Genomic DNA, 24,336 nt, shown 5'->3' with positions numbered 1-24,336 from the left:
CCAATCACATTGTCACTCCTCATAAGCTACATTTTTATACAATCGTCTTCAAGACTCAAGGGTACTAGGTTGTAGTTTGATAGTTTCAGATATTTACTGCTAACTACTCCAATTAATTAGAACCTAAAAAGGGTTGTCTTTATTTTGCATAAGAGCGCCCAGCCGAGTGACCTCTCGGCCAGCCAAGAATTCTTTATCCAGCAAAGCTCTCCTTCAAAATTGAGGGATAGTTTAAAATTTTCACAAACAAAAGCTGAGAAAATTTGTTAACAAAGACCTGCCCTAGGAAATACTAAAGGGAGCTCCACCAGCTGAAAGAAAGGAGAGAGAGGTCTGGAGAAGAGGATAGAACTGAAGAGTATTAGTAAAGGTAACTTAAAGGATAAAAAAAGGAGGGGGGGAATATAACAACTAAAAACCAAAGGATAAGATGGCTGGTTCAATAACTCTCTTCAGAGTAATAACTTTGAATGTGAATGGATTAAACTCTCCAATTAAAAGATACAGAGTGGTAGAATAATAAAGGCTGACAAGAGCTACAAAATGTTTTGGGTCATGAGAGTTGTTCAAAATGGAGAGTGATGAGGATTGTACAACTAAGTGATGATGATGTTAGATATGGATGGATTATCGTGGACATAACATATGCTATGTGAATTTAGGAGCCTCCTACTTTATAAGTCAAGCCCTCTATCTTGAGGCTTGCTCGGGTGAAACTTATGGTTGCAAAAGGGAGGCTCAGCCCGCCTATAATTATGCCCAGGAGTCACCACCAGAGAACCTCTTTTGTTGCTCAAATATGGACTTCCTCTCTCTAAGCCTAACTCTGCAAATAAATTCATCACCCTCCCCCCAACAGGGGACAGGATCCCCGGATGAATGAGTCTTCCTGGCGATTTGTGGGACACGGATTCTGTGAATGAACATGACCCTGGCATTGAGGGATTGAGAATACCTTTTTGTCCAAAAGGGGGAAAAGAAAGGCAACAAAATGAGGTTTCAGTGGCTAAGAGAATTCAAATAGAGTCAAGAGGCTGTTCTGGAGGTTACACCTATGCAAGCATCAGCTCGATATCCCAAATAACCACAGTATGATAAGCCCAAGTCAACAGTAGTCCCAAAAACCTTAAAGAATACCTGGATCCCTGTCTGAGACTCTATAAAAATTTCACTCACTAAGTTTATTCTTCAGAAACTTAAATTCTTCAGAGAAGTCCTATGCCAGGTAAGTCCCAAAACCCAGAGGCAATAGCCTCTTCAAGAACATCAACTAGGTGTGTCCCCTTTTTCTCATAAATTTGACACCCTTTTTAACATGAACAAGTTAGAGTGGTCACTGCTTAGACATCCCTGAAGATCCAGAAAGCGATTAAACTAGAGGAAGGGGTAGCAACAGACAAGTTGGAATTTAACAAAGGATTATGAGTACTAAATCTTTATATACATTTCTTTTTCTTAGTTGCTGTGGTATTAAAATAGCTAGAAAGAAAGACTTGAAATGGTGGAACTGTAATAAATAGCATCCTTTGAAATTTGTTCTATAGCTACTTATTAAATTGTAATTTGAAAGCTATCATCTTTTTGTGTATATGTTATATTTCACAATAAGGAAATAACTGAAACTATGGTACTTTAACTCATAACAACTTCGGAAATTTCCTGTATAACTACTTGTTAAAGCATACTTTGAAAGATATTATCTTTTTTGTTTATATGTTAATATTTCACAATAAGGAAATAACTGAAACTGTGGAACTGGAACCTACAATATTCTTTGAAATTTGTTTTCTAACTACCTGTTAAATTTCACTTGGAAAGTTATCACTTCTATATTTTTATATATATATATATATATATATGTTATATTCTACAATAAAAAATATAATGAAAAACACTAGAGGCATACAATAGCAGATTTGAACAGGCAGAAGAAAGAATCAGTGAGCTAAAAGACAGAGCATCCAAATTCAAACAGGAAAAATAAAAAATGGAGGGAAAAATGGAAAAATTTGAGCAGTGTCTCAGGGAATTGAATGACAACTTGAAGTGCACAAACATATGTGTCATGGGTGTCTCGGAAGGAAAAAAGAAGGGAAAAAAGGCAGAAGGAATATTTGAGGAGCTAATGGTCGAAAATTTCCCAACTCCTATGAAAGAAATAAATATACATGTCCAAGAAGCACAGCATACTCCAAACAGAATGAATCCTAATAAACCAACTCTGAGAGATACTAATTAGAATGTCAAATGCCCAAGATAAATAGAGAACCCTGAAAGCATCAAGAGAAAAGTGATTCATCACAACAAGAGAACAGCAGCAGTAAGATTAACTTCTGATTTCTCATCAGGAACCATGGAAACAAGAAGGCAGTGTATGATATGTTTAAGATACCGAAAGAGAAAAAGTGGTAGCCAAGAATTCTTTATCTGGGAAAACTGTCCTTCAAAATGCGAGAAAGTTTAAAATATTCACAGATAAACAGAAACAGAGAGTTTGTCAACAAGAGACCTGTCCTAGAAAAAATACTAAAAGGGGTTCTGCAGGCTGAAAGGAAAAGACAGGAGAGAGGCTTGGAGGAGACTAGAAATAAAGATTATCAGTAAGAGTAGCTAAAAGGGTAAAAAGACAGACAAAAATAAGATATGACATATAAAAACCAAAGGATAAAAAGGTTGAAGTAAGTTACAGCCTTCACAGTAATAATATAGAACGTTAATGGATTAAAGTCCCTGGTCAAAAGGCACAGATTGGCATAATGGATAAAATATATGATCCATCTATATGCTTTCTACAAGAAACCCATGGACAAAATAGGTTAAAAGTGAAAGGTTGGAAAAATATAGTCCATGCAAATGGTAACCAAAAAAAAAAAAAAAAAAAGAGCTGGGGTTGTTTGCTATACTAATATTGAACAAAATAGACTTTAAATGAAAAACTGTTAGAGACAAAAAAAGACACTATATATTAATAAAAGGAGCAATCCTTTTTATTAATAAATTTTTATTAATTTAAAGGAAGTAACAATTATAAATATTTATGCACTTAAGCATGGTGCCCAAAAATACATGAGGCAAACACTGGCAAAACAAATAGATGTCTCTACAATAATAGTTGGAGACTTCAATACACCACTTTCATCAGTAGATAGAACATCTGGACAGAAGATCAATAAGGAAACAGAACTGGAATAATACAATAAATGAGCTAGACCTAATGACATATACAGAACATTACACCCCCAAATAGCAGGATATACATTCTTATCAAGTGCACTTGGGTCATTCTCCAGGATAAACTACATGTTGGGTCACAATACAAGTCTCAATAAATTAAAAAAGATTGAAATTATACAAAGCACTTTTCTGACTATAATGGGATGAAGCTGGAAATCAATAACAGACAAAGAACTGGAAAATTCACAGATATATGGAGGTTAAACAACACACTCAAACAATCAGTGGGTCAAAGAAGAAGTTGCAGGATAAATCAGTAAATGACTCAAGACAAATGAAAACAAGAACACAACATATCAAAACTTATGGGATGCAGCGAAGACAATGCTGAGAGGGAAATTTATAGCCCTAAATGCCAGAAAAGAAAGCTAAAGTCAAAGACCTAACTACACTACTGGAGGAATTAGCAAAAGAACAGCAAACTAATCCTATAGCAAACAGAAGGAAAGAAATAACAAAAATTAGAGCAGAAATAAATGAAATTGAGAATAAACAAACAATAGAATTAACAAAATCAAAAGTTGGTTCTTTGAGAAAATCAATAATATTGACAAACCCTTAGCAAGACTGACAAAAACAGACAGAAGATGCAAATAAATAAAATCATAAATGAGGCGGGGAGGGGAGATGATACTACTGATCCCACAGAACTAAAAAGGATCATAAGAGAATACTATGAACAACTATATGCCAACGAATGAGACAATTTAGATGAAATGGGCAAATTCCTAGAAACACTCAAAAACCTACACTGACTCTAGAAGAAATAGAAGACCTCAAAGACCAATTAGAAGTGAAGAGAGTCAATCAGTCATCAAAAACCTCCTGAGAAAGAAAAGCCCAGGACCAAATGGTTTCATGGGGGATTCTATGAAACACTCCAAGAAGCCTTAACTCCAATTCTATTCAGACTCTTCCAAAAAGTTGAAGAGGAGGGAACACTCCCTAACAAATTATAATAAGCAAACTCATAGAGTTAGAATCTAGGATATAGGTTACCAGGAGTAGAATGAAGGTACAGAATAGGGAGCTGATGCTTAATTGGTACAGAATTTCTAATTAGTTTGATTGTAAATGTTTGGAAATGGATAGAGGTGATAGTAGCACGTTATTCTGAGTATAATGCACTGAATTATGTTTATGAATGTGGTTGAAAGGGGAAGTTTAGTTTTGTGTATGTCACTAGAAGGAAAGCTAGAGGATAAAATATGGGACTGTATAACATAGTGAGTCCTGTTGTGGATAATGACTGTGGTTAATGGTACAAAGATAAGAATGTTCTTTCATGAACTATAATAAATGTACATCATTATTACAAGTTGCTAATAATAGGGTAGTATATGAGGAAAAATACACCTAATGCAAACTATGGACTATAGTTAGCAGTATTATTTTAATACTCTTTCATCAACTGTAACAAGGGTATGACACCAATGCTAAGCATCACAGTAGTGGGGAGTAAGGGGTATGGAATTTTTCTTTTTGGAGTAATGAAAATGTTCTAAAAGTGATTGTCATAATGAATGCACAACTCTGTGATTATATTGAGAGTCAGTGATTGTACACTTTGGATGGATTGTATGGTGTGTGGATATATCTCAATAAAACTGCTTATTAAAAAAAAAGACCACCTATAGAATTGTGGAAGAAAATAGTTTCAAGTCATATATCTGATAAGGGTTTAATACCCAGAATATATAAAGAACTTCTGAAACTCAACACCAAAAAGACAAATAACCCCATTTAAAAATGGGCAAAAGACTTTGTAGATTTTTTTCCAAAGAAGATATACACATGGCCTGTATGCACATGAGAAGATGTTCATCATCATTAGCCATTAGAGAATGCAAATCAAAACCACAATGAGATACCACTTCACACCCACTAGGATGGCTATTATTTAAAACAACAACAACAATAACAAAAAAAAAAAACAGGAAATAACGAGTGTTAGCAAGGATATGGAGAAATTGGAACCCATATGCATTGCTGGGGGAAATGAAAAAATGCAGCTACTATAGAAGAAAGTTTGACAGTTTCTCAAAAAGTTAAACATATAATTATCATGTGACCCAGCAATCCCACTTTTAGGTATATAACCAAAAGAACTGAAAACAGGGATTCAAACAGATATTTGTATATCAGTGTTCATAGCAGCATTATCCACAATAGCCAAAAAGTGGAAACAACCAAGCGTCCATCAACAAATGAATGGATAAACCAAGCATGGTATATATGTACAATGGAATACTATTCAGCCATAAAAAGGAATGATATTTTGATACACGCTGCAACTTGGTTGAACCTTGAAAACATTTTGTAAGAGAAAAGAAGCCAGACACAAATGAACAAATATTGTATGATTACACTTACACAAAACATCTAGAATAAGCTAATTCACAGACAGAAAGTTGATTAGAGGTTAACAGGGTATAGGGAAAGAGGGGAATGGACAAGTTATTGCTTATTGGTACAGAATTTCTCTTTGGGGATGATGAAAAAGTTTTGGTAATGGATGATGGTGATGGTTATATAACATTGCAAATGTAATTAATGCCAGTGAATTGTACACTTATAAATGGTTAGAATGGCAAATTTTATGTTATATAAATGTTACTATCATAAAATTTTGGGAAAAACCCCCAAAATTCAGCATTCTAAACATGATCTGTAAGGCCCTGCATGATCCAGACCCTGTCTACTGCCTCCTTTATCCTGTCTATGGCTCTCAAATAGTAGTATCAATACTATTTGTTGAATTGAATTGAAATTAATCACACTTCATTTTTTCCTTTCCTCTCTGTTCTAACCACACTGGCTGCCTTTTTATTCCTCCAACCTGCCATGCATTGTTCCATCACAGGGCCTTTGCACCTTCTGTCCCTTGGCTTGACATGCTTTCCTCCTTACTTTACTTACTTAGCTCCCACTCATTCCTCAGTTCTCAGCTTAAATACTATTTCCTCAAAGAACTTTTCCAAAACTCCAGCTCTCATGCTTTTGGTATGTGTCCTTTCTAACACTTTGTAGTAATTAATACCTCATGAGGGCAGAGTCCCTGTCTGTGTTGCTTGCCATCCTTATCATATTACCTGGCACATAATATTTGCTTTATAAATATTTGTTGAATGAACATATTTTGGTCTCCTCCCAGCTCAATCTATTAACATAAGAAGAGAAAGGCTTTTTATGATTTTTATAAAAAGAGACAGAAGTAAACCTGCAAATTTAGCCTTTGACCTTTTTCCAATTTTATATAGGTGTTTTTCATCCAAAATCTCACTGGGTGATATCTTCTACCCTTAATATTCACATATTACTTAGCATCTGAAAGTCCTCAACTGGGTCAAATCATTCTCCATCATTTGAATTTCCACTCTATTTCTGAGACCTGTAATTCTGCTTAAATATTTCTTGAACCCTTTTCTTTCTCTCCATCGCCATTGTTCCCACCTTCATCACTTTCACCAGCTCTTATCTAGATGACTACAAGTCTCCTAACTGAGTTTCTTGTCTTGAGTCTGGACCCTTCTTGATTGGTTAGGATTTAGATCAGTTGCATGTAACAGAAACTCAAAATAACAGTGAATTTGCAAACTTTTATTCTTTGCTCAAATAAAAGTCTAGTTCAAAACTGGTATGGTAACTCTGCAGTCAACTGAGAACGAGGCTACTTAGCAACTTTCTGATTATTGTGTCTAGGATATGACCCTTATATTTGTGATCCAAGATGGAGCTTTATTATTCATACACACATTCCATGCCCTTCTCCCTTTAAGGACACATCCTGGGAATCACATCACATGGACATCATAAATTTGCCATGTGGCTTTATCTTGTTACAAGGGAGGCTGGGAAATATAATCCTTATTCTTACCAGCCATTTGCCCAGCCCAAAATTGGAAACTTTGTTACTGTTCTAGTTTGCTAATGCTGCTGGCATGCAAAACACCAGAGATGGATTGGCTTTTGTAAAGGGGGTTTATTTGGTTACACAGTTATAGTCTTAAGGCCATAAAGTGTCCAAGGTAACACATCAGCAATGGGGTACCTTCACTAGAGGATGGCCAGTGGTGTCCAGAAAATCTCTGTTAGCTGGGAAGGCACATGGCTGGCGTCTGCTCCAAAGTTCTGGTTTCAAAATGGCTTTCTCCCAGGATGTTCCTCTCTAGGCTGCAGTTCCTCAAAAATGTCACTCTTAGTTGCACTTGGGATATTTGTCCTCTCAGCTTCTCCAGAGCAAGAGTCTGCTTTCAACGGTCGTCTTCAAACTGTCTCTCATCTGCAGCTCCTGTGCTTTCTTCAAACTGTCCCTCTTGGCTGTAGCTCCTCTTCAAAATGTCACTATCAGCTGCACTGAGTTCCTTCTGTTTGTCAGCTCATTTATATGCCTCCACTAATCAAGGCCCACCCTAAATGGGTGGGGACATGCCTCCATGGAAATTATCTCATCAGAGTTATCACCCACAGTTGGGTGGGGCACATCTTCATGGAAACACTCAAAGAATTATAATCTAATTAACAGTGATAGGTCTGCTCACACAAGATTACATCAAAGATAATGGCGTTTTGGGGGACATAATACATTCAAACTGGCACAGTTACTAAGGAGGAAGAGAGTAGCTTTTGGAAGATACTCACCAATCCATTTTCCATACTAGCCAAGAGAGATTCTTTTAAAATATAAATTAAATCATGGTACTCATCTACTTAATGCTTTCCATGACATTCAAACCTCTTAGCATAATAAATAAAGCTTTCTCTAATCAGGTCCCAGCCACCCTCTCTGGGCTCATCTTCAACCTTCTTCCCTCAGTTTTTTATTCTCTTATCCTTGGTTATAGAAGCACCAATTTATTTGTAGTGCCTGGACATGCGCTGGTTCTGGACTCTGTTTTCCTTTTTCTCAGTATACCCCCATTCACCCATATATTCACACATTTCACAAATACTTAAGTGACTGCTTTTACCAATACTGTGTTAGCCCTGCAGATTCAGAGGTAAATAAGACAGATGCAATCCTTGCTCTCTTGGAACTTAAGGTAGACACGTGAAGGCTGATGTAGAAAAAAACCATCACAAATAATGAGTGTTATGAAGAAGAAATATATGTTGTGATGGGAACATGTAATAGTGCAAACTCACCTTGTCTGTGAGATGGAGGGCTTCCCTGAGGAAGTGATCTTTAACCTGAGATCCAGCTTAGACTTAACTAGGACAAAAGATGGGAAGGGGCAGTCCTCCTTTCCTTCATGTCTTTGCTCAGATGTTACCTTTTGTTAAGGTCTACTGTAATTATCCTATTTAAATTGCAGCTCCTTCTCCCCACAGACATTCCTGATCCCCTTATTGTGCTCTGTCTTTTACATAGTACTTATCACTTTGCACATACTATATAGTTTATTCATTCTGTTTCTTGTTTATTATCTAATTCACTGACTAGGATGTAAGCTCCATAAAGCAGAAATTTTTGTCAATGTTGTTTTGTATACTGATGCAACCAAACAGCTAAGAGTGACACATAGTCAATGCTCAATAAGTATTTGTTGAATGAATGAAGGCAAGAGGAAATGGTCCCAGAGCAAAGGTATAGAGTTAGCTTTAGAGAGGAAAAGGCATCTATTTTTTAAAATTTTGTATTGGGAGCTTTTAAATAGCATCTATTTTTTAAAAATAGGAGATGAAGTTGTTATCTGAGAGTAAAACAGAAAAATGGAGGATGAGAGAATGTTGAAGGTCTGAAATAGTCTTTGCACAGAATGGAAGACTGAAGTGACAAAAGAAATATAATTAGATTTTTAGGCAGTAGAGATCACTGAACAGAGTTCCCTTCTGTTTCTGTCTGGAAAACTTCTGTATATTCTTTAAGACCTATTGTGACTCTGCGACTCTTGTCTGCCCTTTCCCAAAAAGGTTGCCTTTGCCCTATTAGCATCCTCACTGAGTACTATTGTGTCTTATTCACCCTTACATCAACAGGAATTGTTAAGAGTGCTGTGAACAACAACAAAAACAAATAGCTAACATATCAATTGTATCAAGTGCTTATTATCTACTGGGCTTATTCTAAGCAGTTTACATTTATTAACTCATTTAATCCACACAGCAACCCTATAAGGTAGACACTATTATCTTTATTTTACAAAAAAGGAAACGGAGGTAAAATATCCCACAAGAATTTCCATCCAGGCAGTCATACTCCAGAGTCTAGCCTCTTAATCACTAATGAAGATTCAATACATTTATTCATTTGTTCCACAAATATTTTTTGATCACCTGCTCATAGTTGTCTAACACTAGGGACTGGGGATAGAACAGGGAGCAATCAGAATTTGTGCCATAAGGGGACTTATATATTTAGTCAGGGGAAACAGACAATAAGCAAATAAGTATTTATATGAGATGGTAATAAGTGCCATGGAGAAAAATAATGCAGCATAAGGAAGATACGGAGAGTGGGGAAAGTGGTCAGGGAAGAACGCAATGAGATGGTATTTGAGCAGATGCTTGAAATGTGGGAGTAAGCCTTGTGGACATCTTGAAGAAGCTGCTAGTTGTCCCTCAGTATCCATTGTCCCCTTCTTCCTTTACTAAAAAGAACCTTTGGATTTTATCTGGGCACATGGCCACTGAAAATAAAGATTAGATTTTGCCTCCTTTCTTATAGCTAGGTGTGGCCATGTGACTGAGTGATGTGTGCAGTTGCCGGGTGTGCCCTTAAAAGGAAGTGTATGCCTTTTCTTTTCCCTTTCCTCCATCCTGTTAGTTGGGATGGGACCCGGAAGACATGGTGGTGAACTGTCTTGGACTCTGTAGACAAGGAACATCCTTGGAGAAGGCAGAACAACTAAAGAGGCTATCGTATTAGCCCTAGCTACCATATTACCCTATCCTAGCTATCATATTAGCATATTATACTTGAACAGTTAAATGAGAGAAAAAATAAATGTTTATCATGTGTAAGCCATTATATTTTGGAGTTTTTTTGTTGTTATAGCTTAAGTGTGGTAGGCAAAATTTTAAGATATTTCTCAAGATTTCCCATCCCATCCCTGATGTACATACTCAGCATAATCCCTGGCAGTCTGAATATGATAAATTTTAGTTTCGTGATTAGGTTATGTTATATGGCTTAGTTGACTTAAGAAAGGGAGATTATCCGGGTGGGCCTGACCTAATCATATGAGCCCTTTAAAAGCTGGTCACAGAAAAGAAAGTGAAAGAGATTCAAAGCATGAGAATGGTTTTACGCACCATTGCTGACTTGAAAATTGATGAAGCATATGGTAAAGAAAGTGGGTGGCCTCTAGGACCTGAAAGCAGCCCCTGGCTGATGGCCAGAAAGAAATAGGAACCAGTCCTACCACCACAGGGAATTGAATCCTACCAACAGGAAGAATGAACTTAGAAGTAGATTTTCCCCCAGAGCCTGCAGAGGAGAACTCAGCCCAGCCAACACCTTAATGTCAGCCTTATGGTAACCTAAGCAGAGAACTCAGCCAAGCCATGCTGGACATTTGATCTACAGAACTGGGAGCTACAAAATGGGTGTTAATTTTAAGCTGCTAAGTTTGTGATAATTTGTTAGGCAGTGATAGAAAAATTGTAGATCTCCTCACTGATAAACAACGAGTGAGAACAGTATGTACATAGGCTCAGGTGAATGCATGCTTGGTGTGATCCAGGTACACCAGGAGTAGCATGAATACAGGAGAGAGAGTAGTAGAGAATGCCACCAAGTTAGCAGGCAGCTGACCATATAGGCTGTTCGTAGGCCATCATAGGACTTTGGTTTTTACCGAACGGAATGAGATGATAAGGCATTAGTGAGTTTTGAGCAGAGGAGTGACAGGATCTGCTATATTTGGAAAAGGTCACTGGCTGTTCTGAAAAGAACAGACTGTAGGGGCAAGGGTGGAAGCAGGGGACCAGTTAAAGGGATATTGAATGGAACTTTGGGTATCTGTGTGACACCTGAGACTCAGAGCCAGGGTTCGGCATCTATGAATGTCAGCATTACCCTGTACAGCAATGTTAAAGAAGCTGAAAAAGAGATTAGACTTCAATTAGAGATATGAACAAAATGGACTTGGTTAGGACTAAGATAAATTGACTAAAGGGTAAAGGATGATATTGACAGTGTTTTAAAACTTCAACTCCTGTGTGAGACCAAAGGAAGAGATGTTTCTTTGGCACAAAATCTTTATTTTCTGTAGCATACTATATAATTTAACTTGTGTGGTCAATTTATTCAGACATCATAATTACATGGAACCTTGAATAAGGAGTGAGATCTGGTTGGTTTGTACAGGTTAGCATGAAGCCCTAATACATCCCAGAGTAATTTGGGCAGAGAATAAAAAGTATTTGCAAATCCCGCTTGAGGGACTGGGGGAAAATGTGGAAATACTAAACTTCCCCACCTGGAGAATTCCTGATATTTTTGCAAGCACTGGAGACTACCAGTTTAGTCAGCTGAGCCCTCAATCTTGGGGCTTGCCCTTATGAAGCTTGTTACTGAAAAGGAGAGGCTAAGCCTACTTATAATGGTGCCTAAGAGTCACCGTCGGAGAACCTCTGTTGTTGCTCAGATCTGGCCTTTCTCTCTAAGCCAACTCAGCAAGCGTACTTGCTGCCTTCCCCCCTTTGTGGGACATGACTTCCGGGGGTGTAAATCTCCCTGACACGACTCCCAGGGATGAGCCTGGACCTGGCATTGTAGGATTGAGAAAGCCTTCTGGACCAAAAGGGGGAAGCAAATGGAAACAAAATAAAATTTCAGTAGTTGAGAGATTTCAAATGGAGTCGAGACGTCATTTTGGAGGTTATTCTTAGGCATTATATAGATATCCCTTTGTAGTTTTTATTGTATTGGAATAGCTAGAAGGAAATATCTGAAACTGTTGAACTGCAATCCAGTAGCCTTGACTCTTGAAGGCAAGTGTATAACTGCATAGCTTATAGGTGTGATCATGTGATTGTGAAAACCTTGTGGCTCACACTCCTTTATCCAGAGTATGGACCAATGAGTAGAAAAATGGGGACAGAAAGTAAATGAATAATGGTGGGGAGAAGGGGTATGGGATGTTTTGGATGTTCTTTTTTACTTTTACTTTTATTTTTATTCTTTTTTTTATTTTTTGGAGTAATGAAAATGTTCAAAAATTGATTGTGGTGAAGAATGCACAACTATATGATGGTACTGTGAACAACTGATGGTACACTTTGGATGATTGTATGGTATGTGAATATATCTCAATAAAATTGCATAAAAAAAGGATATTGAATATTCCAGATGAGAGATGATAGTGGCTTAAACTAAGGTAGTAATACTTAAGGTGGTGAAAAATGGTTGGATTCTGGACATATTTTGAAGATACAGACAATAGTATGCACTGAAGAATTAGATATGGGATTTAAGAGAGAGGGAAGAAAGAGGGGAGTTAGGAGTATGGTTTGGGACATTTTAAGTTTGAGATTCTTATCAGATATCCAAGTGGAAACATGCATTAAGTAACCAGTTGGATATACTTATCTGAATTTCAGAGGAGAGGATGGGGACACTATCATATGCTGAATTTCTATATATTTTTAATCATTCAGCCCCCTCCCCAATCCCCAAGTTTGAGATTCATAAGATCAAGGATTTTGTCTTATTCAGGGTTGTTTTGTTGTTGTTTGTTTGTTTGTTTGAGGGGGCGCTGTGGGGACAAGTAGATGTATATTCCTATGTGTGTGGAGAGGGTGAAATGGGTCGCAATGGCATAGTTTGGTGATGCTTGGTGCTGGCTTAGACATTCAATAAATGGATAAACAAGTACAAGGATTACACCTGCCCAAGACGCCCTCAGGATTGCTTCTCTCCCAACTCAACCGTGTCACAATCCTTTTTCAGGCCCAGCTAGGCCCCTTACCGGTCTCCCTGTCCCTTCCAGCCGGCAGCCCTCAGGTTTGCCCTGGGCCCCGCCCCACCCGGCTCTGGCCCTGCCCCCTCTCGGCCCTGCCTGTTCCCCACCCGTCTCTGGCTCCCCGGGCGCTCCCTGCCAAGATTCGGGCCTCTCGGGAACTTGTAACGGTTCTAACAGCTGGGAGGGCAAGGAGCTGCGGGTGATTCCTCGGCTTTCTTTCGTCCCACTCCCGCTCCTTGCTCCCTTTCCCCACGCTCCCAAGAAGCCCCAGGAAGGCTCCCCACCTCCAGCCCGTTCCTTTGCCGCTTCTTACTCCCTGCTCTCCTCTCCCCCATCCCGAGCGCTGTGCTCTCTTCTGTGCTTTCTGTCATCAGGACTTTCTCAGCCCGTGTGCGGGACTGGGGCTTTGCTCCTCTGAGTGACGACCTGTTTCTTCCTTTCAGGCTGTCCGACTGATGGTTCCTTGCTGTAACCGAGGTTCTCTGATTGAGCCCTGCGTGGGTGTGTGTGTGTAAGCTTGTCTCTTCAGTGATTACATGTGTACGCACCAGTCCCTGTGTGGGCGGGTGGCTGAAATTGGGGTGAGCCTGTGCCTAGCACCCAAATCTAAGTTCAGCCACTAATACAGCAGGCACTCCCCAATGATACCTCATCAGCAGTTCCGGCTCTCTTCCCTCCCCTTGCCTCCTATTGCCCTTGGGACAGGTGAGGGGACAGGGTACTGGGAGGTGGGAAGGACCCCAGTGTTGGGAGGGTCCAGATTTCTGTCCTGAACCAGCTGCTTACCATAGTCCTTGGGGGGAAATTGTAGTGAGGGTTTGAAAGTTTCAGGAAAGGCCCTCTGTTGGTCTGGCTGTGCATTGCAGCTCCACCCATTTCCCTGTCCTAGATCCCTCCCTCTTCCTTAACACCCACCCCCCCAACCCCCAACCCCAACCTTCCCTGCCTAGAGCCTGAGGTCCCTTTTCCTGCCCCTCTTTTGGGCTGGCCCAAGCAGGTGAGGCACAGCAGCCAGGAGCATGGAACTGGCAGTCGGAGCCCGAAGACTGGGCAAAGTCAATTCGACAGGAATTGAAAGCACAACTCCTCCTTGTCCCCGTAGAAAAGAGGCTAGTCCCGTCTCCTGAAGAGGCAGCACCTGATCCTCTTAAATCTTCACACTCTGTAAGCGTCCCAGAGGAAGAGGAGCAGCCCTGGAACTGTGAGCAGAAATGGAAGCAGTTCCCGAAGGCAGTGACTGAGGCAGAGAAGCCCACGGTACTGGAGCTCCTGCTAACTGAGCTCCAAACTCTGTTCTCAGCTGTGCTGCAGGACGGCAGCCCTGCCGCTTGGCACTACCTGCATGCAGTGCTGGGTCTGCTGCCTCCATATCGTGGGCTGCTCTGCGGCCGCCTTGATTTGCTGCCCTTCCTAGAGCAGCTGTACCGCTGGGCACCCTGGGTCCAGTCCCAGCTCCAGCTGGACTTGCTAGATGCCATAAACCAGGCCTTTCCTCCAGACACCTCTTTGTTAGAGAGTTCCTCCCATGCTGACTGCTGTCCCCAGAAGCGGAGTTTCCAACATGGGCCCCCAGGACTAGCCTGCCCTTTTGTGCAGGCCCGGTGGGGTGGGCAGAAAGTAGAAGAACAGTTGGCCACATGGCTACGACCATTGACACTGCCCGAGCTACAGCACTGCCTGGGCATCGTTGGTGCTGAGATGGCTCTAGAAGAAACCTGGTGGCAGGATGGCCTTGGCCTCCTGCCGTTGGCGCTGGCGACAGACATTCCTGTACAGTATGAAAGCAGTGGCACTGACAAGGCAGAGAAGGAGCCTGTTGGAAGAGAGACTAGGTAGACAAGGGACCCAGTCTGGGGCTTTGAACAGAGGGGAAAAAGAACACAATATTAGGGCTGCTTCTAGGGTCACTTGGATGTCTAGGGCAGCTCCCAATTGATTTTAGGAATTACCTACCCCCAGGCTGAGTGTGTGAGGCTGTTCCTTGCAAATAAGCCTCTAATGTGGTTAATTTGCATGAAAATAAAAGGCTTGGCAGAAGTTTGCCAGGACTGCCCTCCCAAGCATTCATTCCTTCAAAAATTTTATTGGGTATCTAAGATGTATCAGGAAATGTTAGGTGCTTGGGGATACAGAAGTGAGCAAGACAGACTTAATCTCTTCCCACAGGGTCTCACAGTTTAGTTAGGGAGATATTAAATAAGTTGATACAAGTAAAATATAATTACAAATTGTGATAAATGCTATAAAATAACACTGTCTTCACTGCCTTTTCCCTGGCTGCTCCTCTGATGGGTGTGTGTGTGTGTGTGTGTGTGTGTGAGAGAGAGAGAGAGAGAGAGTGAGAGAGAGAGAGAGAGAGAGGAAGCATATCAGAGGAGTTTGGGTCTACATCAGAGTTAGCAAGATATCTTGCAGGTTAGGAAGTGAAATAAGGGGACATTTTCAAGAAGGTGGGATCAGTCAGTAGTGTTTTTTGTTTTTTTTTGTTAATTCAATTTTATTGAGATATATTCACATACCATGCAGTCATACAAAGCATACGTTCAGTTGTTCACAGTACCATTACATAGTTGTGCATTCATCACCAAAATTAATTTTTGAACATTTTCATTACCACACACACAAAAATAATAAGAATAAAAAATAAAGTGAAAAAGAACAATTAAAGTGAAAAAGAACACTGGGTGCCTTTTTTTTTTGCCCCCATTTTTCTACTCATTCATCCATACACTAGACAAAGAGGACTTCCCCAATCACATTGTCACCCCTTATAAGCTACATTTTTATACAATTGTCTTCAAGATTCAAGGGCTCTGGGTTGTAGTTTGATAGTTTCAGGTATTTACTGCTAGCTATTCCAATTCATTAGACCTAAAAAGGGTTGTTTATATTGTGCGTAAGAGTGCCCACCCAAGTGATGGTCAGTAGTGTTAAATGCTGCTGAAACACAAGAAGAAAAATGTGCAAAATGTTCATTGAATGATGAGGACAGTTTCGGTGGAGTTTTGTGGAAGGATGCCAGATTGTAGTGCATTCGGGAGTGAATGGGAGGTAAAGAAGTGGAAATCATGTTTTACTATTCTTTCATGAAGATTGGCTATGAAAGGGAGAGAGAAATAATAGGGCAGCAGCTTGAATTGTGGTGTTTAGGTAGGAATTTCTTTTTTTAAAGTGGAGAGATGTTTTTGTAGCCTTTGAAAAGCAGTGCTTGACATAGTAGAGGCTCAATAAAAATCTGTAGACTGAATGGATAAATAGACCCAGTATAAAGAGAGGGAGAGCTTAAACATACATCATAAAAGGGGGTAAGTGATCCAGAGCATAGATGGAGGAATTAGCCTAGCAGAGAAGAAAGGACACCCCTTCCTGTCAACTTGGAGGAAGAGATTAATATGGGAACATGTGCAAATAAGTGTGTGGGAAGGAGACAGAAGTTGGGAGAATTATCTCATGGCTGAGAACCTCAGTTTTCTCTGTACAGGAAAGGAGAAAAAGAAAGGGATGGGAATGGGGGCTTGGCAGGGTGAGATGGGGACTGAAGACTAAGGGGCCAGAAAGAGATAACTGCCTGAGGGCTTCTACTCCATCAGAGTAGAATGAACCCAAAGTTGAGATCTATAGGAGAAATCTATAGAAGAGCCAATCTTCCTGGCTCTGTGATCTGAATCTATACAGATCATATAGGACCATAATAATTGAGGAAATGAATTTTTAATAGCAATTACCAGGATATCCTGATCAGAAATCAAGGTCATAAACCCTACTGTTGATATGAACTTTAGAATTGGTTTGTGCTGTTTGCCTGAGTTAACTTGTTCTGTTAATCTAAGTTTGGTCAGTTAATGATACTAGTATACTTTGGTTAAGTCTAAGTTTAATCATTTGAAGATTTTTTTTTTAAGTGATCTGAGGTCACCTTAACCAAAATTATTAGTTCAGGTAATGAACTTTGTTTTCTTGGATAATTATTTTTCATGTTAAACCAATAGATTTAAGCTCCCCAGGGTCTTCTAATCTTATATTTCCTACTTTCAGCAACATGTAAATAGGAGAGAAGAAGGCAGATGGTTGGATTGGTTTGGGATTGTGATTTTGTTGACTAGTGTGGTAGAAGGATAAGAAAGTGAGAGTATTGGTACAGGCTTGAGAAAGTTGAAGTAATGCACCATGAATCCTGACCGGAAAGGAAAAGATGTGAAGCTAGAGGTTGGATGATGATGGGGGAAGAGCAAGGAAGAGTCAAAGGCATGGATATTGTGCAGGATTAGAAAGAAGGTATATTGGGAGCAAAGCTATAAAGATCTGGAAGATTAGGAAGGTTGACAAAGAGGAGAAATCCAGGCCTGTGGATTTGCAGGATGATGTGTTGGGAAAATAAAGTCCTCCTATTTCTTGTACACAGTAACACTGACTTCATGGTAATCACAAGCAATGTACAATGATTATTCATTTATCAGAAAGGTGGGGGGTGTTGTTTGTGCCTGTGTCTGTATAGATATAGTTGCCTGTGTTGTATGATGGACTGTATTTGCCTGTTATGTGAAACTTCTGTGGGTACAGATGGTAGATAGCTCTGCAGTACCACATCAGGTCCCCTCAGGGATCTGATCCATCTCCTCCGTCACTGGCCAATAGTGGCAATGCTCTAGCTCCCTGACCTCTTTTCTTTGCCTCTTATGATTTTTTATCATACAGGTCTCAGCTTGACAATGAAATTCCTGGTGCTGACTTCTTACCTAAGACTTCCTTCCTGGGTAGCCAAGTGATGATGATTCTGCAGACAGAGAGATACCTGAAGAAGATCCACTTCCTCTACCTCAATGTAGCTCCCAGCCGGTACTTTAGGTAACAGATTATATTCAGAATGCTTCTCCTGCTCCTCCCTGATCTCATCCCATGATCTCTTCCCTCTTCTCTTTCCCTCACACCTGCTGTTCTCCTTGATCTTTTCTCCCCCTACTCCTCCTCTGTCCTCTAGTTTTTCTCCTTCCCTTCTCCTTGGCCTCCTCCTCCTCTTTGCTCCCTTTTGGTCTTGTAGCCTCTTATCTTAGTCATACTTCTCTCACTTTTTCCTCTGTCCTCTTTATTCCATCTTTGGCATCAATTTCTTCTTAATGTTTTTTCCGTCTTTCCTCTCTGCCTACTTTCTTCCCCTCTCTCTCTCTCTCTCTCATCTCCTATCTCCATCTCTATGCTCTCTCTCTCTCTTTCTCTCTATATCTATCTATTCTGTGTCTATCTTGTCTCCAACCTATCTCTATCTCTATCACGATCCTATCTCTATCTCTATACTGTCTGTGTCTGTGTCTGTGTCTGTGTCTCTGTCTCTGTCTCTATCTCTATCTCTCCATTCTTCTGTTTTTCCTTCCTGGAGTCTGTACAAGTTCCCACTGATCAGAGCTCTTTTTTTATAGGCCCTACAGCCTGATAGTGGTGCCACCAAACAAGGTGAATCCTGAGCACTACATCTTCTCTGCCTTTGGGATCCTGCATGTACATCCTGTGGAGGGAAGTGAAACAATGACCCTGGGTTCCTGGCACCGCCACTCTGTTCTCTGGCAACAGCTCCAGTTCATTCCATTCTTTAAGTATTGCCTCTTACGCAAGGCCTTGACATGGTAAGTAATGATGGGTTTGGGATTTGGGAGGAAATAGAAGAGAACAATTACATGTTGTCACCGGCCTCTATCTGTAGTTGGAAGAAGAATGTGAAGTTACAGGGGCTGCATCGGCATCGGACTTTCCTAGGGAATCATCTGCTGTTGGCTGTACCCCACTTTGGCACTGGACTGCTCCATATTAGCAGGTGAGATTTTAAAGATATAACTTCAGAGGAATTTAAAAAAATTATATTTACAAAAGGTAATAACATATTCAATGTAAAAAATCTGAAAAATTCAAAAAAAGCACAAAGCATAAAAACTTTTAATGCCACTACCCGTAAATAACCACTATGAATCTTTTGTTGCATATCCTTCTAGCCTTTTTCTATCAAATAAGTAAAATGAGATCATACCTTACATGTTGTTTAATAATCAGGTTTTTGCATGAATAATATATTCTTAACATCTCTCTATGCTGTTACATATGCTTCTGTATCAACTTGCCTCAGATCATACAATTATTAAGCATCAAAACTGGGGTCTAACTCAGGTGTTTGAATCCAAAGTATTTGCTCTTTCTATTGTATTACATGGATTCTTTTTTTTGAAAATGTTAGTTATTCATATTTTCATTACCTCCTTGCTTTCCTTGCATGACTCAACCAGTAACAATGGTCTTCAGTGCAAACTCAAATAGAGCCCAATACCAGGGCTCTAGAAGCAGGTATTGAAGGAGTATAGTAGGTTAGGTGAAAGACATTAGGATGTGTGGGGACTGCAATCTGAAGACTGCATCTAAAGAGAACAGTTACTGCTCAGTTCCAACTGATTGTTGTTACTTGGGAATATAGGTCAAGTGTGGTCAGCTACCTTATTTTTCAGAATTTCCTGGAAATCCACATTCTTTGTGTGAAATTTCTTAATTTTAACTGGTTGACTCAAATTTTTAATAAAACCCTGTGCTGGCCAAGTCTTTGTGGGCTGTGAAAAGCTTTTTGGTCTGAATTTGGCCCATGGGCTACTGGTTTGCCACCTCTGCTCTAGACAGCTTCCATCCTCCAGCCTAGCCTAATCATCATGATGTGATTAAAAACATAAGGGCTTGGAAGCCAGACATATCTAAATGCTAGGAAGGGATTTTACTCTTTGAGCTTCAGTTTCCTAATCTGTAAACTAGGGATAAAGATTTCTGCCACACAGCCGTAGTCAGTATTAAATGAGATTGTGGTTATAAAGTATGTTCTGTGCCTATTAGTAGGCCCTGCTATGGTTATCTTTTCTGCTTATTGGGGGCCTTTCGTCTTTTTCAAGGATGTTTAGAGAAGTGGAGTTCTCTGGGGCAAAATGGCTAATAGAAGTGGACTTCTTCAAGGTGATGACCAGCCCATAGGGAGGTTGCAGGTTAATCACCTTTAATCTTAAAACTCAACTGTCCATCTAAATTTTTAGAGCCCTCAGCATCTCCTACTGCAAGGAAGAAATATCTGCAATCTCTCGTTTCAATTCAAAACCTTGGGACCTATTTGACCTCTCAACTGGCAAAAGGGTCACTTGGTATAACCATTTGCATATACCCAGAGCCTTTCCCAAAGAAATCCCTAGCCAACAACTTCCTGGGCTTGAATTCCTCCAAAGAACTCACAAGAGGAAGCTATCACTTTAGATCACTGAGAATATTACAATCTTTCTATATCTTTGCTCAATCTGGGGTGAGTTGGGCTAGGGAGAGGTCAAAGGCATCCAAGGAAGGCTCTGACCAGCTTAAGCCCTTGATTCCAGGCTTCTGCAGGAGCTGCACTCTGTGTCCTGGCTGCCCCAGGAACAGGATCAGTGCTATGACCTGCTGGAGTTGCAGCGAGCTCTAGCCAAAGAGAACCACAAGGCTCTGCGGCTGCTCCTCCGCTGCCTGCGTCTCTGCACAGCCATTCTTCAAATGGTAAGAGGCTCCAGTTCTTTGTGAACCTTCTCTCCAAGCTGAACTCCCCCCGAATTCTAGCCTTCTCTTAGCCTAAGCTTCTCCTGGGATCCCCTGTGTAGAATGTACTCTGCAAGTGGTTTAGAGCCACTGCCCCATCGAGCAACAGCACTCTCTGCTCTGGGGGAATGGGATATAATAGGTGGGCAGAGGCTTGGACTCAGCCTTCCTCTACTATTTGGTCATGGCCTGGGATGAGGGAGGAGAAGGAATATAATAATCTCTATTTTATCAGTTGTTTTGTGCCAGGTGTGATCATGGCTTTATGAGAGGGAATACTGATCTTTCATGCTACTAGGCTTATCCTTGAGCTTATCTTGCACCTTTCATAGGCATAAAATGCAGTGTGGTTTCTGATGTGGAAGTGCTAGAAGTCTCACAGGTTCATTCCTGGGTTTTGAACAGGCCACAGTGGCTGGTAGAAGCATGCAGTGATGTGGTCCTTCCTAATTATGCCTACTTTGCATCTGTGGTGCAAGCCCTCTGCCTAGGGCTCGGGGAAGCCTGGCTGTGCACTTGCCTCTTGCTCATGGCCTATCATCATAGTTTGTTATCAGCTCTCTGGTCAATCACCATCTCCAGATGGTCTAGTTCTCAGAGAAAGACTCCCCCCCCACCCTGATTTTGTGACTATGAGAACTGATGTGGAGGGGGCCCACCTTGCCTGTCTTGAGCTGGGTTTTAAGTTCTGCATGTTTGCTCTGAACTTCATCAGAGGAGGTTAATCACTTGATATAGAACCTTAAAATCTCAAATAAAGTCTTGGCTACAAGGAATTTCCATTCCCAGGACAGCTCTTGGCTGAAATCTTATCAAACTTATTAGATCTAATAATTTTGTTTGGGTATGTTAGGTTTTTTGGAAAGGTTTGAAAATTTTCACAATATTTAAAAATACCTAAAATAAAAAATTTAAAATAGTCAAATTCCTTCCTTCCACCAGAATTCCCCATCTCCTTACCCTACTCATGGCACTTTTTTCATAGTACTTACCACCTTTTGACACACAACAGTAATTATTTATTGTGTTTCTGTCCACCTCCCACCTTCCCTCACTGAGGGCAGAGATTTTTATCTTTTGTATTCACCTATATATCTCTAGTGCTTAGTACAGATTATGCCATGTAGTAAGTGCTCAGTAAGTATTTATTGAGTGAATGAATCCCAAGTGTGAGTTTCTATCAATATTCTTCTCCCAAACAGAATAAGAATAAGTGGGTGGTAAATTTTTGTAATCATTGCAGATCTAAAAATGTTTTTATTCATCCTCAAACATCAACTATACTAGTTTCAGATTTTAAAAAAATTCCCTCAGAGGCTTGCCCTTTTGAAGCTTGTTACTGCAAAGGAGAGGCTAAGCCTACTTATAATTGTCCTTAAGAATCTCCCCAGAGGGCCTCTTTGTTGCTCAGATGTGACTCTCTGTCTCTAGCTCAGCCAACTCAGCAGGTGAATTCACTGCCCTCCCCCCTACATGGGACCTAACTCCCAGGGGTGTAAATCTTCCTGGCAACGGGGGAAGTGACTCCCAGGGATGAGCCTGAACCCGGCATTGTGGGATTGAGAAAATCTTCTTGACCAAAAAAGGGAAGTGAAATGAAACAAAGTAAAATTTCAGTGACTGAGAGATTTCAAATGGAGTTAAGAAGTCACTCTGGAGGGCATTCCTATGCACTATATAGATATCCCTTCTTAGGCTTTAGTATATTGGAATAGCTAGAAGTAAATACCTGAATCTATCAAACTGCAACCCAGTAGCTTTGATTCTTGAAGATGATTGTTTAACTATGTAGCTTACATGGGGTGACGGTGTGATTATGAAAATCTTGTGGCTCACACTCCCTTTATCCAGTGTATGGATGGAAGAGTAGAAAAATGGGAACAAAAACTAGATGAAAAATAGGGTGGGATGTGGAGGATGAGTTGGGTGTTCTTTTTTTACTTTTATTTTTTATTCTTATTTTTATTCTTTCTGGTGTAAGGAAAATGTTCAGAATTGATTGGGGTGATGAATGCACAGTGGTACTGTGAACACCATGGATGATTCTATGGTATGTGAATATATCTCAGTAAAACTGAATTAAAACCAAAACCAAACCAAACCAAAACAAAACAAACCTTCCCTCAGAATTCTGAAATTATTATCCCTAGGGTGGCATTTTAAGAATGTATCTTGATTATGTTCTTTTGAAGTAGTAATTGTTATTGTTGTTTGTATGGTTTTATCCTGATTGGTACCCAATGTGAGGGCTTAGTGTTATTCAGAGGGCCTTTTCAGTTCTTTTTACAAGCATTTACTGTGGTATTACCACATGGTCAGGTGCTGTGTTAAGCAACAGAGAAATAAGATATGACAGAGCCCTCCTCAAGGAGCTTGTAGTATAGTGGAAGAGTCACACAAGTAACTAGATGCAATGGACTGAGGACTATGAAGTGGTGGAAAGCCTTGGGTATTGAGGATATTGCTAGAGCATTGAAGAGGACATGTCACCAAGTGTGAGGCCTTGTTTGTGTATGAATTGCCTAGGCTAGGGCCCAGCTGTCTTATGCCTGGGTCTCAGAAGACTGTGACTTAAGCTCATGGATAGCAGAAATGCTAATCACAGACACCAATCAGTTCTACTCCCAAGCTCTATTGAGCATCACAAGGGTCATGAAAGCAGCAAGGTCAGAGGATCCTCTGGTCAAGCATAGCTTTCTGGTATCTCCCTCTGTTCCTTAACAGGATCCCAGAGTGATGGCAATTGTAAGCAACCTTTGTAGGCTGAGTAGCCTCCCAGCTCAGTGAAGAACCCAAAAAAAGGCCCCCAGGCTTTTCCCCCTCCCTCAATAGAAAGTCCATGTCAGTGCCCAGAAACAGCTTCCAACATAATTTAAAGCAATATGTTACTCAGCAGGCCATATCACCCAGGTCTAATGATTGGAATTATTGCTGAGCTCTAGTTATCCAATCTTTCTTTTTCTTTGTCTGTGCCAAGCATAAATGTTCTATTTGGGTTCTACCCAGGGGACTTTCAGTAGACAGGCCTGGCCATGTCCTATCACGTTAGCACATTGTGGCTTCTCAATACGTGCTCCCCATTTTCATCTTCTCAGGTCACTTAAAGGTTTCTGGGGGCTATTCTCTACTAAAAAGAAGCCCTCTGTGTGCATATCTAGATTCTAGGTTCCAGGCTCCAGGACCTGACCGTCTGCACAGACCAGTAGGTGGTCAGTTTGCTCTCCATACCCTATCCCCAGTGAGTTTTCTACTCTACACTGGCAGGTTCACGAGGACACGTACCAAATGCGACAAGGCCTGCAGGAGCGAGTAGAAAGCTGCAAGAGGATCAGGACAGGCAAAGGATCCATATACCTAAAAAGAGTGCAGTACCAGGAGCTGGAGCTGCGACTGAAGCAGGCAGAGACCTGGTTGCTGCAGCTGGGACATCTCGCCCGCCTGGTAGATTATATGATTTGCCAGAACCTTGTGTCCATTGTGGAGGAAGAGATAACCTCTTTTGTGGACAACATCCTGCAAGTGAGGTGTTGGGTGGTATGCATGGAGGTGGGCAGGCAGTCAAAGGCCAGATGGGCCAATGGATACTGACAGCTAGTCCGATGACCTCTCCTCTCAT

The 24,336-nt window shown here is 40.6% G+C and overlaps 1 protein-coding gene across 1 annotated transcript in view; it reads left to right on the top strand.

Annotated features, from left to right (window-relative positions):
- Window positions 1–12,993: 12,993 nt before the first annotated feature.
- Window positions 12,994–24,336, top strand: part of DNHD1 (dynein heavy chain domain 1) — a 55,371-nt gene continuing 44,028 nt past the window's right edge. The window contains exons 1-9 of the mRNA XM_037839640.1: window positions 12,994–13,001; window positions 13,170–13,341; window positions 13,586–13,643; window positions 14,140–14,974; window positions 17,838–17,987; window positions 18,557–18,760; window positions 18,838–18,948; window positions 20,525–20,681; window positions 23,985–24,239. Coding sequence (XP_037695568.1) covers window positions 12,994–13,001; window positions 13,170–13,341; window positions 13,586–13,643; window positions 14,140–14,974; window positions 17,838–17,987; window positions 18,557–18,760; window positions 18,838–18,948; window positions 20,525–20,681; window positions 23,985–24,239 — 1,950 coding nt within the window. The remainder of the gene's footprint in view (window positions 13,002–13,169; window positions 13,342–13,585; window positions 13,644–14,139; window positions 14,975–17,837; window positions 17,988–18,556; window positions 18,761–18,837; window positions 18,949–20,524; window positions 20,682–23,984; window positions 24,240–24,336) is intronic.

The sequence above is a fragment of the Choloepus didactylus genome, chromosome 6, assembly GCF_015220235.1.
Source record: "Choloepus didactylus isolate mChoDid1 chromosome 6, mChoDid1.pri, whole genome shotgun sequence".
Taxonomy (NCBI): domain Eukaryota; kingdom Metazoa; phylum Chordata; class Mammalia; order Pilosa; family Megalonychidae; genus Choloepus; species Choloepus didactylus.
The sequence above is the reverse complement of the archived record's forward strand: the minus strand, read 5'-3'. Positions and strand labels throughout refer to the sequence as shown.